Consider the following 15,457-nt stretch of genomic DNA (forward strand, 5'->3'; position numbering starts at 1 on the left):
AGAGCTCACAGCTTAGCAAAAATGATGTGCACATTATCTGTACATCATATTCTAAAAAGGTTTCAGACATCCCCGGGGACCTTTATGAATGGAAAAAGGTCAAGCAATAGCAGAAATACCTGTCAGAAACAATTATTGCAGCAAGGAAAAAAAACCCAACCAACCAACCAAGACAAAACAAAAACCTCATGAAAAAATGAGAAAGTTGGAACATTGGCAAAGTAATAATCAGATCTGAAGATGATGGTATAGTAAGTAAATATGTGGTCTTCAAATGTCTCCTTTCAGACATATTTACTTTGTTCCCTTTAGCCCAACGTCCTCCACAAAAACAGGCCGAGCTATGTATGATCTGTGCCGACAGCACGGAGACAACAGACTTCTGGCTTGAGGTGAGCAACTGTTGTGCATTTCTAAGATGGGCAGAAAATTAGTAGAACTTCTTCCATATGTCTTTAAACTATGCAGACATTGACGAAACAGAGAGAAAAGGTCGTGTCAAGGTAATTCATTAGAATGCCTAATGCAAAGGGTATTCCTAAGTAAGGATTGGGAGGGGAGAGACATGTTACTTTTCCTTATGTAGCTTAGATACAAAAATCAATGAATGATCATCTTTACATCTTCACAGAATCACAGAATCTTTATTCTGTAGATATCCTTTATGCCTGTGCTACATCTGCTCTGTTGGTATAAAATGGCATGACTAAAAACTGAAGGTTGTGGAGTCCTTTTGGAGATCCAGATCCAAACTTAGCAGTTTCCTGACTATATGTCACAAATAGACCGAAGCACACAACATTTCTAGCCCAGTTGGTATAGAAACCAACAGAAAGCATTGCTACACCTGTGACCTTCTCTCCTTACAGTTTTTAGTGTCGATATAAACGCATTGTACTCTAATAATGGATGCACCCTTGGTATTGGAAGACCTGGAGCCATGATTTGGCTTTATACTATTGAAACACGTAACCGCTGAGTCATGCAGTATTCTTAGATATCTTTATTTTAATATACTTTTCCTTCACTCCTTCTACACTAAGATGTGCTCCAAGATGTCTTAATGATGCACTTTACAGAAATATTTTGTCTTCCACAGTGACTCACAGAACTGAGCACTTGTTATCAGGAGTTCCACTGGAGCTTTTCCCTCTCCCTGGGTGGCCGTATAGTCTTCTCCCCCCACCCCCACCCTCTTTACACTAATCTATCTTCCATTAACAGTTTTAATTACATGTTCTTCTTAAGGCTGTCTTAGTCTTGCATGGCACCATTCCAAATAGCACAGAAAATATTTTCAGTTGTCCTAAAATTTCACATGACCAACGACAGCGATTTGAACCTCAAAGACAAGAGACCAGCCTATTTCTATGATTTATTGCCTTGTAACATCGCTTACGTCCAGTGAAATAGAGCTGAAATGCCAATGGTAGCACATGTACAGGAAGCGCATTATCATCCACCTGAATGCACAGGCATCCTTCTTTCTTTTCAGAATGCTGCTGTCATGTGCATAAATGTGTAGTCTATTATTATTATTACATTTTTAAAGAAGTTAACAGATAAGAACATTTTAAAGTTTTTAACTAGATCATTTTTTCCCCAAGGCATAATAATTTACTTTTTCTGTAGCTTAAAAATATTTCTCCTCGATGCTTCCTTCACTGTTTATTTTCATCCCCTTCCCTCTGCAGCCACGAATACAGCTGCTTCAGCACGAACTACCAGCGAAGGGACAAAGAGTATGTTTGAAGAAGGCAGGGACTTTCCAGAGCATATTTATAGCTACCAGGAAAAAATATTTTCTGATGTCAGCAAACCCGGTATACAAAAGTCCCCCTCCCTTCTCTCAGCAGAAGTTTCCATGCTTTTACCCACAGAAAAATCAAGAATTTATCTTTATCTGCTCTACCTTACACAACAGAAGTTATTGGAAGGGAGGGCAGGAACAATACATTTTGAGTTTTAGGTACCTGTTAATTTCTTTGATTTCCAACAATAGAATGTTCAGGCTTCTACTGTTTCTGCTGGTAGTTATGAATACCTATACTAAGTAAGAAATACTAAATAAGAAAATAAAGAATATTTTAATATGCATTCAATACTGTCTGAGAAATTTCTAAAAAAATAAAGAAGCAGATTTTCATATGAACATAGGAAAGAATAAAGGCCATACAGCCATTATGAAAAAGAAGAGGAAGATAGAGAGTAAGAAATAATGTAAATACAATATTGCAATTTAACAAACTTCCACTCTCTAGACACTGCACCAGCTGCAGACCAAGGAGCTCACAGGTGTTCTCTCTAATGACGATAACGTAAGAACACATGTTTTCTTCAGGCCTTCATGTTTTTAGAATACTATCCTCTAGTGTGATGCCTCTAAGCAGGGCAGTCTCCATGCACTCACATACATTTTCAGTGCTGGATTCGCTTCACAGGAATGGTGTCAGCAATGAAAATATATCTATTTCAGCCAACGTGAATGTTTGCCATGGGCAACTCACCTTTTAGCAATTACCAGCTGAAGTGGAAGGTTTGGATAATACAGCTACTAGATGAAAGGGAACCGCGTTCCATAAGCACACCGGGTAAGTACAATATGGCTAGAACAGGTGTTAGCTTAATTTTCCTCATCTGTATCTGGTTACCTCTGCACACTCATTTGATGTGGTCATTCAGGGAAATCAGCGCAGATGGTGTGTCACCGTGTAGGCGCTTGCCAAAGATTTTTTACAACTTGAAGCCACTGTCTCCAGCCAGGATGAAAGCTCAGTCTAGATCACAAGTAGAGCTTAATTTAAAGCTATTTGTGAGCATATCCTCAGCCCATGAGGAGAAAGAGTGGACAAAACACAGCTTAATCCAGAAGTAAAGTGAAAAAAATGAAAAGATGCCGAGTCCAAGGGGTGTCTCCTCAAATTTATATATACATCAGTATCTTACATAGATATGTTTGCATATTTTTCATCCCATTCCCAGTCAAGATATACAGTTTTCTAATAGATCTAGAACACTACTTTGTACTGATTTTTTTTGGTAATATTCTTAAAAAGCAATTAGTATCTTCACTACTCTTCTAGTACTGAAAAATATAAAAAAATATTGCTTCATATTTACTAAGACATTAGATATGATTTGTGCTAGAAATGCAGTATAACATGGTAAACTTAATAAAAGCAGGGAAAAATAGGTGAAAAGTGGAACAGGTAAGTAGAGGATTTTTTCTTTCCATTTCATTTGGACTTTGATCCACTATATTTTATACTTTGCCAAATATCAGACACCATTGCAACGAATGACTGTCAGTATGATCACTTTCCATTTAAATTTTGTAGTGACTAGGAAAGCATTTGGATTTTTATTTCGTTCTGTATTTTTTACATTCTGTTACTCCAACTGTTTTCGATATATATTCTGATACAAACACATCACAAGCGTAATGGGGACAAACCAATTCCCACTGAAATAACAGAAGACTGACAGAACTTGTAAGAAAATGATGGTTATTTTCCCACTGAAATTATCATTGAGACGTGTTTTTCTGAGGGTTTTTTTAGTTCATTTTTTTACAGCTGCCTCAAAAAAAAAAATCATTTTTCATGAAGCTGTTTTAACTGTTTTGAGGCATCTTTTCTACTTCCTCTCCCTTCAGCTCATGCTGAATCACGATGTTATGATCCACTGTATGCATTGGATTTTGTTCGAATATGGTGAGGAGATTTTTGTCTGACTATTCAGCAATATTTTAACTTCGGTGCTCATCAATGAAACCTGTTCATAAAGCTAAACTGATATACATAACAGTCAATAAAGAACACTCACCTACTGTCAGTTGTCCAGTTAACTGTCCCATGTGATTCCTTGCATTCACTGTTACATTTCTGTCAGACTGTAAGACCAGTGGGCTATCCTGGGAAACACGTATAAGACAATAAATGAGAGAACAAAAAAACTGAGGTAGAATTAAGTTAGAACTAAATACAAACAGGCATGCTGAGAGGGGAGGTTGTGTCAAATATAATAGCCTTTTTAATAATTTCATAAAGTATTTTACAGGACAAATTTTTTATATAAAAGAGTAACAAGAATATTATTTTAAGCTTAAAACCTGTGCACAGCAGCCCTGCTTTAGAAATCAGAGTTGAAATTAATTTATACAAAATGGGATTTACTTCCTGAGAATATTACAAAGTTACAAATTCAAAAAGCCGTAACGCAAACCTATTTTGTCAGCCTTTTCCCTATATTGCCAACATATACTTTTCTAACTACCTAAGCAACACTATACTACATTCTTCTATTAATCTGTATAACCTGTAGTATCCGGACTGCACTTACCAAAATCTTACAAACACAGCTCTGCATTTTTTTGAAGATAAAAGGTATCATTATTCTCAAAAAGCAAAGGAAGAGAGGACTGGAAGGTGAGGTCGTATAACAAACAATCCTGACCCACTGCCAACAGTGCCTGACGGGCACTATTAGTGATCGAGCTGATGGAGCACAAATTCGAACACTGTATGATGTTAAGTACAGTCTGACGATTTTCAGAGTCAGTTTGCAGCGTGACCACATCGCTATCAGCATCCTACGAGGCCCGAGCTTTGAGGAATGTTTACGTATATATGTCTAGGCATATCCTCTGTCTAAAGGCAGTTAAGGAATCTCAGAAATGAAGACAGAATTGAGTTTTGCTTTTTGAAGAACGAGGAGCCAGATCCACTCCTCCTAGGGAAGGACAGATGCATGAGAAAGGGGAAGAGCTTCAACAGAGAGCCAAGAGAACCCCCCCCCCAAGAAAAAAATAAAGAGCTTACTGATGGTGCTTTCATTGGAGGGGGGGTGAGTGCATGAGAGGAGGGAAAATTAGGATGATGGCTGCTGCAGAGAGGCACTTCTCTCCCTGGAATCACCTGTTTCTTGGTTCTTCCCAAGAAGATATGTAATTTCAGTTCTTCCCTTGAAGCTTGCAGTGAGACCATGGGTACATTAATGCTTAGGTAAGTTTATCCAACACCAGTAAGACACCTGACAGATACATCTGGGGAAGCGCCTTTGGTAGGAATGGCGAAGGGCTATGAAAATATCGCTGAAAATTATTATACATGCTTTTTATTCCTAGGTTCTTCCCTGGGCACCCATTATTGGTCATTCCTGGACTGAGCGTATTAGGTTAGATAGACTTGTGTGTGTGTATGTGTGTCACTTAATATATTGGTTCTTCCTGCTGAAAGCTTTTTAAGAGAAGGAGTTAAGGAGCCATATATAAAGATTTATTTTTACCTGAATGATGCATTAGGTTTGAACTTAAATTTTCTATAACTTACAATCCTTTCCTTCGAATCCAGGGCTTTCCTCTGCAAGAACCACTCTTCCCAGTTGTTTTCACTAAGATTATTAACTTTAAGTGATACTCAGTTCCCTGGGAAGTCTGAAATTATTCTGAGTTAATTTCTAAGAGTTCAGGTGTGTTTCATCTCTCACTGGACCATGCTATGACCTCTCTAACATCCTGCCAATTAGCTCTGCATCACAGAATCCGGCAGATGAAAGTCACTGTTTGCCTTGTCCATCTTTCTAGATAAAAAGCTATAATTATCAGCGAGACACTGTGTTCAATGTGACTGGTTTGAGCCTAACATGTGATGCAATCAAGGGAGCTTCTGGCAACAAAAGCAGCTGCTGAGGACCTTTTTCTCAACACTTGATTTGATTTCCACTTTCCTTATGGTCCTTTGAAAATCATTAGTCCAGGCAACTGCTGCTCTGGGAAAGGAGGTTGTCCTGACAGACAGCTGCATGGCCAAAGTATATTTTTAAGGAGCTCTTTTAACTTTTGCTTAGTCAGTAGTTGGAGAAAAGTCTTCTCACTTAGAATAATCTCACCCTTAGCAAGCAAGGCTACTACCACGTGTATTTTTGCCTTCTCAGCTAAAGGTTTGGCAACTTACACTTCCAAACACTGCTCATAGTCTGATCTGAAGGTTTCTTTCCTTTCACCTTAGGAAAATACTTAACAAGATTCTCAGGCTAAAATCTGCCTCTCAGGTTTCATATGCTCAGGCTCGAATTGTAAATGAAGACCTTGGGTATCAAATACTCAAATACAGGATATAATGAAAGATTAGGTGAGCCAACCCTTCTTTCTTCTCCTTTCCTTGTCTTATTTAAGAGATAAAAAGAGGGATGAAGAAGTTAAGAACTTAAATCTATATTCCTTAATTCCTGGATGTCAAACATAGAGCTGCAAGCTTAACTTCTGGACCAAAGAAAACCCAGTGGCGAAACTCCTATCAATTTAAATAGTCCAGCATTTTATCTACTCTGTTTACCTGCACTTCTGTTTTCCACTGGAACTGCCTAAAGAGCGAGGTTCAAGGTATTCAGAGGTAGTCTACTTAGGGGAGCTAGCAACTCAACGATGACTTTGCTGCAATCAGTGGACTTATAGATCTGTAAGATGAGTATAAATGAGATGAATGTCAGTCATATGAATACAAATAGGTCTACAGCATAAAAATGCTGGATAATTTTCTCTCTGGATCACGAGATCTGTGACACTTTTAATGTGAACTTAAGCTTGCGATTTATTAGACTTGAAATCCACAAAAAACTTTACATTCAGTTATCAGAAGGGAGACAGACAGAAGTATGCCATCACACATTTTCCCTGGAAATTAAAAAGAAAAAAAAGCATTTTGATGAATATATAAACACAAAGAATAGAAAAAAAAAATAGTTGGATGATTAAGCTCTCCAGATACTGTCGAAGTATTTGGGAGAAGATTTGTTCTGAAGTCAGACAAGCCTAGGAACAGGCTCAGTTACTTTCTGGATACAGTTTTCTAGGCTATAGTATAAAAACCCTCAGATTGGCATATTAGTAAATAATTTTTATACTTAATGAAAAAGGCTTTAGGTTATACCTGATAAGAAAACACCCATGAGAAAAGGGTCAAAGGTCTATTAGTTCTGTTGCTGAAATTACATATCTGTATATCAGATCTTCTATTTAGAGGTGAACATAAAGGACATTTTTCCTTACACGTATAAAGTAACGTAGTGCTATACAATGAGTTCCATGTATTTCTGTAGCTCAGTGTCATGAATATCAGGAACAGACATGCTCCATGTTTAGAATATAATCATATACATGCTGCGTAAAAGTTATGATGAGCAACTCCAAGGAACTTCCTTGAAGTTCTTCAGCACGTAATATTATTTCTTGACACCGAGTTAGTCTGAATGCATGAGAAAAAGAAATAAAAAGGCCGGTCTCTCTTGCCCGTCCCAAATTTTCTATCCCTGGAAAAGGCCATGCCATACTTGCAGCCCCACTCCCCTGGGTTCAGCAGCTGTTCTTGCTGCCTGAACTTGTGGTACAGGACACTGGAACAGGGAGTTTCCTGAGGTACAGGAACCTTAAACCACTTTTGGATTACCAGTATTATTCAGTCTTGGAGCAAAGTAGTCCCTGGAATTCAATACTACAATCTCAAATCTGTATTATGAAATCTTCCTCCATAAAAAGCACATGCAACAATTTGTAACCGGAGAATTGACCTTTTTCCTCCCCCTTTCTCTCATGGAAATTCAGATCTTGCTCTCCTGTTTCTTCATTTTGCATAGGATGCACACAACCATGGCTTCTTTCCCACTCCTTATAATTCTAACTGGAACCACAGGAATGTGTGATGAATTAAGTAGCGTGGTAGTGCGCTACATAAATTTGCTCTGAGATTACCTGTGTTTGTTAAGCATTTACGGGAATAGTTTCATGCATACTGCAAAGCCAGTGAAAAATCTTTAAGTGAAAAAAAGTCATACTGGTTATGTGATGATTTGCAAGTATTCTTCATGCACACCAAAGTCAGCCAGCTCCTTAGTGGAAAGCTGCTTTCCTTCAGCTATGCTGCCCGTTTACAGGACAATGAGAAGCTTGCTTTGCAAACACGTGGAAAAACAAAAAGAACAAAGAATTTCAGACAGTGAGATTATGTCAGTTTTATGTTTTCTGGAAATGACTTCTGAACTCATTTATCTTAAGAGAGAACATTTTTCAGCTGTGCAAAATAAAATACTGAATCTCGTGTCTTCAAAAGGTCTATTTTATTTTTTTTTAAGCTACACCTTTAAAAAGAAAACATATGAGGCAAAAGATTTGATTTGGTGAACACAACTTTCTGTGGTTCTCCCCCGTCCTTAATGAATCACATGTATCAGAGTAAGAACTTTTCACCTGGTATTTTCACCTGTGTACTTTCTCCTGATTTATATTCTGTACTGAAATATAATCCTTTGCATCTGATGCATGACACTGACACAGAAATGTCTTTGATGTTACTAATTCATTAACAATTTCTTTAAAAAACTCAGATATAATATTGTATGAAGCATATCAGGCTATATATCCACCTTCTCATTAACAGAGCACTTGAACTTTCTATTTCTGCATTGCATTGTAAATCTGGCCTTCAGAAAAGAGGTAGTAAATGATGTGATGCTGTTTTGAAAATTATACCACAGATGACAAAAAGCAGCATAATAACAACATTCTTACAGTTACATAGAGCTTTTAATAATAACAATATGCGAATCGTAAAATCATAGAATCGCCTAGGTTGGAAGGGACCTTTCAGATCATCGAGTCCAAGCATCAACCCAACTCTGACAAAAACCACCACTAAACCATATCTCTAAGCATCACGTCTACCCGTCTTTTAAATACCTCCACAGATGGAGATTCCACCACTTCCCTGGGCAGCCTGTTCCAATGCTTGATAACCCTTTCGGCATAGAATTTTTTCCTCATATCCAGTCTAAACCTCCCCTGGTGCAACTTGAGGCTGTTTCCTCTTGTCCTATCACCTGTTACTTGGGAGAAGAGACAGACCCCCACCTGGCTACACCCTCCTTTCAGGGAGTTGCAGAGAGCAATAAGGTCTCCCCTCAGCCTCCTTCTCTCCAGGCTGAACAACCTCAGCTCCCTCAGCTGCTCCTCATAAAACTTGTTCTCTAGACCCTTCAACAGCTAATAACTATTGTAGAGGGACACTCTCAGAGCCACGAGGGCACCAGCAGCCCTTTCTGGCCTTGCCCAACCTCCCCAGGGCCTTCCCCACGCCTGGGGGAGTGGGGGGTGCATTTTAGTCCATCCCCATTTGAACCCGTCCTGGCAGAGCCGTCCTGCTTGGCTCCCCCGCCCCCTGGGGAGCAGTCAGCCCTCGCTGCTCCCTGATAGATATGAGGACCTCAAGAACCAGCTGATGCTCATGATACTGTATAAGGTGACTCCTGTTACGAGCCCCGAAAAGTTACAACTTCAAGATTTTTTCAGTAGTGTGTTAAAGGTGAACCAGATGAACGTGACGTCCCTATAGTCACTTCTTATTCTGAAACAGTTTTTCAGCTGGGATTCATCTAGGGAAAAATAAACAAATGAATTTAGGGGATATTTTTGAAAAGCTGTCTTCAATCTGAATGGACATTTTTGGGAAAAAAAAAGGTTGTTTTGTGGTTTTTTTTGATTAAGGATCACAGTGCAGTACTAATAAATATCAACTTTTATTTTTAGAATTAGAGGAGCAGATTACTGTAAGTATATGAAAGGCCCATGGATTGCTTTATAAAGTCATTTTACTAAAAAATATTCTGCATGAGCAATCATAGCAAAACTTATTTTTTACAGATGGTTCAATTATTTTTAACCTATTTTGGACAAATTTCATGCCTTTTGTACACCATTCAAATAGGCAATCCCAGGTAATTAACTCAGTTTTAAAGAGCATTTCCAACATGCACCCTTTAAATTAGAAGCAGTTTAAATGGAGCAATTTAATTCCAGTTAGTTTAATACAACATTAGTTTACTCTAGATAAGATGGCACACTGTATAATTAACTATAATCTCAGACTTATGCTCAGAACACAGTTAATTATGATAACACCACCCACTTTGACACTCTTCGGAATTGTAGCGATATGTATACCATGGCTTAGCTCAAGCACTAGCTCTCTTATAATCACAGAATCATAGAATCTTCATGTTTGGAAAGGACCTTTGAGATCATCGAGTCCAACCATACAGACACACACAAAAAAATGTGATTCCTGTGCCTGGGCAAGGACACCACTTCAGGTTTCTGGACCTCCTCACAGTGTCATATAGATGTAAAGAGTCATGCAATAAGTAGTCAGGATTCCAGATCTGCCAACTCTGTTGGCAGTTTGTGAGAGGATTTAAGGTTATATATCCACTACTCTGTTATTTCATAGAATCGCCTAGGTTGGAAGGGACCTTTCAGATCATCGAGTCCAACCATCAACCTAACACTGCCAAGGCCACCACTGAACCATGTCCCTCAGCACCCATCCCCAGCATAGGCAGCTAATACGGTTATGGCAGGACATTTCCTTACAGGGCAACGAACCTACCCTGATAGACTAGTGACTCAGAATGACCATTGTATTTCCAAAGTACTTTTGCATTATTAAAAAAAAATAATTAAAAAAATTAATAAATGAATAAAAAAAAAATCAGTGTTAGACTTCGGTTTGCTGAGAACGCGGCATTCCTCATTCCCAACCAGACAGTGGCTGTGCATCGCAAGACTTTAACAAAGAGAGGGAACGCGTTTCCCCACGGCTGCACAGCACCACAGTTTGTCTACTGCTTTAGAGGCTCATACAGTGAACAAGTTGATCAACGGCATCTGGTCAATGACCCAGACAGAAGCACCAAAAACGCATCCGTTATTTGACCACATCACAGCCACAAAAAGGGAACTGAAAGAAATAGAAAATACCCAGTCCTCTGGTCAGTCCAGCAGCCCAAGGGAGTCAAAGAGCAACTTCGTAGTTTGGCAATGACATGGACAACTGCAGCTCAGTCAAATGAGAGATACAACAAGTGGGAAGACTACTTTGGAGGGATTAAGTGCAAAAAGTTTGGAAGGAGAATATGAAGGACAGACACAGGGTCAGTCAAGAAAGGTAGAAAGTAGAACAAAGAAGCTGTGAAGGGATGGAGAGAGCATTCCTTAGCTGTTTACCCACTTTCCAGAACCAGAACATCAGCAAGTTTCTCAGTAACCAAATGGGGAGGTAAAAATGGAGGTGGAAGAAAAAGCTAAAAGGGACTAAAAACCCACACACCTTAAGTCTCAGAGCCAAACTTTCTATCATTAACTTTATTATTGTCACTAAAGAAACATGAAGAAACTTGAATAAGGAAAGATTTGGAATAAACAGACCTACAAATGCCAGCAATTGCTGAGCTTTTGAGTACTTAAAAAGACTGAAGTCTCTGTTAAAACTGTTGGAAGTTTGTAAGAGCTTGGGACAGTCAAAACACAAATTAAAGAAAAATATCCTTAATTAGTTTTTCCCAAGATATTCTTTCCATGAATATTTCTAATATTCTTATTTATCAATATTTACCAATACTCAGGTTTTCCAAGAATATTCTCAGGAATTTTCCCAAGAATCTTCCCAAGGTGTCAGGACAGTAGGGTTCCCAACATAGGGGTACTTCCAATAGGGAGAAGTGAATAATTTATTGTCCAAGTTATTCCTCGACAATTACAAGATGAGAAGATTTAATATAAGCATTGATCCGATTAAATTAGATACTTTACCTATTTTCTATCTTCCTGCATTCCCAAAATAAAAGTTTCACATTAGATTTTAGTGTTCTTTGTTCCTGCCCAATTGTCCTTTCTAACCTGAGAGTCACAATTTAATCTCTAATAATTACACTCAGAGTCAGAAACCTGATTGCAAAGTCACAATAAACTTCTTTGGACTTCTGCCTCAAGGAAACATTCCCAATATCTTAAAATCTTGACCAAATTTTATTAAAAAACAGTATTTTTTTTCCACAACAGTTTTGCACATTAGGGAGGTTTGGAAAGGTACTCAAGTAAACTATTAGGTCAATGCATTTCATTCCCCCATGACAAGACTGATTTACATATAATTATCAAATGCAAGCAGAAAAAAAAAGTAATTAATCAACGTTTTTATATAACACGCTGGTAAAATGAGTAGAAGATTTGACTTTGTCAAAACTGATTAGGTAAAAAACTCCAAATATTGATGTAGAGCCACATGTTCAGTGAGATACAAACTCTATTTTTCCAAATCAAGGACGGAAATATATCTCGTTTAATTGACTCACCAAAGAAATGAAAAGCAAATGGTTTGAAAAAAAATGCACCCCAGTTGATACTGAGGTATACATACTTGAGGGTATTGACAAGGTTCCAAGAAACATACTTTCTAGATAATTCGTGTTCATCAAAGGATGTTATCTCAGTTCCCAACCTTTGCTTTGTCTCCTGTCCGCCTTCTTAGATGCTAAAGGCAATCACAGATATCATCCAGCTTCATGACACAGCAGATCTGAACCCAAACTCGGTTATACCTACCAAAGTAACAGAGGTGCAGCCAATGAGAATCGTACACAGCACTCCAGAGAGCCACAGGCGCTGGTAAAGCTGCACAGTGATCATGGCTATAACCTCCAGATAGAAATAACCTCCTTGTTTTACTTCCTCATAAAACGCACCGTGAAATTTTTGAATTATGGCAGAATTCAGTCATGCATTCAAAAAACTTAGTGATAGAGCAGAAGCAGATATGTAAATAGCAGACAAAAGATGTGACTCTTCTGGAATTGATTTAAACATCAAACAAAATTTCAAATGGACTTTAGGTGTAAACATCCCAACTAGAAATAAAACAAGACTACCAATGTACTTGGAGGAAGCTTGTTAAACACCCAAAGCTCACTCCTTAGTCATTAAGCTTGTGACACAGCAAGTAAAATTTTATATTACTGAGCTGCAAAGTCCCCAGAAAACTTTAATTAGGACAAAGGTAGAAAACCACTGCAAGTCTAAAGCCAAAACATTAAGGGTGGAATCACTGTACTTCACTCCTTTCAAACCATCATTTCTTGCTGTGTGGGTATATTAGTTATTGAACGGATTTTTGTCATTGAAGTTAAGCCCAACAGTATCCTAACAGTCCATTATGCTATTTTAAATCTTGGAAATCAGTCTTTCAGTTCCTGTTGGTGTGCAGGTGTCAACCACGATACACCATTACAGCGAAACAAGAGTGCGTTTCTCATGCCGTTTTAACTTAAAGTGCTAAAACTTGAAATATAGCAGCGATTACCTCCAGGAAGAGGTTGACGACATTACAGGAAAATTTATACAAATCAAAGTGTATTCACACATTTAAAACTAATTTCCCACCATTCTCTACTGAGGGAGCATTTCTCTACAGAATCTGAATTCCATTTTTTCTAGACTCCCTAACTGAGAGAAAAAAAAAACAACAACAAAAAAACATGCTGTAGTCGGTGATCTTATAACCTGGATACATGTAAATATTTTACCAGATTCCTAGTTCCTGAGATCTGTATGACAGAGAAAAGTGTGCCAATCTCTGCTCACTTGATGTACAACAGGAAATATACAGGAGTTTTACATGTCTATACAGGGAAAAATGATAAAATGAAAAAATAGCCAAAATAAACTTATTCCGTTATATTTACCTAATCCTCTGGAAAATCTGACATAAAAGTTCTGAAAAATGTGAACTCTCTGGTATATCAATAGGTTCTGGGTTCCACTTTTGTTGCCCCTTGCAGACATCCAGCAAAGGACTAGATGGAAATAGTATTTCCATCATCAGCTTTTATTTCACTATGATTTCTATGACAGAACTATTCCAATTCTAAAGCTGAAGAAGGATAAACAAATTCTAAAGGAAGGTTAAGGTACAACAGGGAATTTCAAAAATACAAAAATTGTAGCAGAAATCTGGAATTAGTAGTATAGCCCCGACAAAGCAGCAAAGAAAGACTTGCTATTAATAAAAATATTAAATAGTCTAGTGCATATTAAAATTATCACGGTAAAGGAAAACATAAGACACAAACGTAAGGCAAGATTAGTCGTTAATTTTAAACGTGTTTAGTTAGAATGTTTATTTTGAGTGAATATTAAACTTATTCTTTTATAGAAAGTTAAGGTGGTGGCAACCCATATGATTAAATGATGCCACTAATATTAGCCGCAGCTTCAATAGCAAAAGTCAGAAATGGTTATCTGTATTTTTTGTTTTTTTCCCGTAGCGATCTTAGTTCCTACAATGCTGATATTTCCTGATAAGCCTTCCTTCAAGAATAATCACTCACTGCTGGATCCTAATTACCTTGGCAATGCTTTCTGCATTGCTAGTTCTCTTGACTGTTCTTGTATTAAATAACCAGAAGCCCACATATTGCAAATGAACTCTGAAACACCCTATCGAAAAGAAGGGCTATTATTATTGTTACTTTACCAAGCCTTCCCCTACTTGCACCAGTTGCTTATTACATCAATTGTTAGATGCTTTTAGGCTTCATTATTGCACTTGGTTGACGCAAGCACTATCAATTCCATGGATGTTTAGCGTGAGGTATAATGAGCCTTTGATCAAGGCATCAAAAAGAATGAGAATAATAATGGTAATTACAGGAATTAAAGATAATCCACTGATTATTATCATGAGGTTCAACAAGGCCAAGTGCAGGGTCCTGCACCTGGGTCGGGGCAACCCCCAGTATCAATACAGGCTGGGGGATGAAGGGACTGAGAGCAGCCCTGCCGAGAAGGACTTGGAGGCACCAGTGGATGAAAAGCTGCACAGCCAACTGCATCCCGGGCTGTATCAAAAGCAGCGTGGCCAGCAGATCGAGGGAGGTGATTCTGCCTCTCTACTCTGGTCTGGTGAGACCCCACCTGCAGTACCATGTCCAACTTTGGAGCCCTCGGCGCAGGAAAGACATGGACCTGCTGGAGTAGGTCCAGAGGAGAGCCACAAAGATGATCAGAGGGCTGGAGCACCCGTCTCAGGAGGACAGGCTGAGAGAGTTGGGTTATTCAGCCTGAAGAAGAGAAGGCTTCAGGGAGAACTTATTGCAGCCTTTTAGTATTTAAAAGGGGCCTACAGAAAAGATGGGGAGGCACTTTTTACCAGGGAGTGTAGTGATAAGACAAGGGGTAATGGTTTTAAACTAAAAGAGGGAAGATCTTGACTAGATAGAAGGAAGAAATTCTTCACTGTGAGGGTGGTGAGACACAGGCACATGTTGCCCAGAGAGGTGGTAGATGCCCCATCCCTGGAAACATTCCAGGTCAGGTTGGACGGGGCTCTGAGCAACCTGATCTAGTTGAAGATGTCCCTGCTCATTGCAGGGTGTTTGGACTAGATGGCTTTTAAAGGTCCCTTTCAACCCAAACCATTTTATGATTATCTTTAGTAATGCCTATTATGAAAAGCATACTTCTCTAAATTTTCAGAAAACATCTTGATCATGATAGTCCAGGGCTGAGGACTTCAACATTTATGGCAAAGGTCTCACCATGTATTTTATCAGCTGCTAAGCACAGGAATTCTGT

General features: G+C 38.5%; 1 protein-coding gene across 6 annotated transcripts in view; it reads right to left on the reverse strand.

The window, feature by feature from the left end:
- SGCZ (sarcoglycan zeta) overlaps window positions 1-15,457 on the reverse strand; it is a 494,345-nt gene that overhangs the window by 70,530 nt on the left and 408,358 nt on the right. For all 6 annotated transcript variants that reach the window (XR_010071324.1, XM_063336643.1, XM_063336641.1 and 3 more), the window contains one exon: window positions 3,826-3,913. Coding sequence is in view for 5 of the 6 variants with exons in the window: in XM_063336643.1 (XP_063192713.1) it covers window positions 3,826-3,913 (88 nt within the window). In the remaining variant the exon portion in view is untranslated. The remainder of the gene's footprint in view (window positions 1-3,825; window positions 3,914-15,457) is intronic.

Source organism: Chroicocephalus ridibundus, chromosome 5 (genome assembly GCF_963924245.1).
Source record: "Chroicocephalus ridibundus chromosome 5, bChrRid1.1, whole genome shotgun sequence".
NCBI classification, from domain to species: Eukaryota; Metazoa; Chordata; class Aves; order Charadriiformes; family Laridae; genus Chroicocephalus; species Chroicocephalus ridibundus.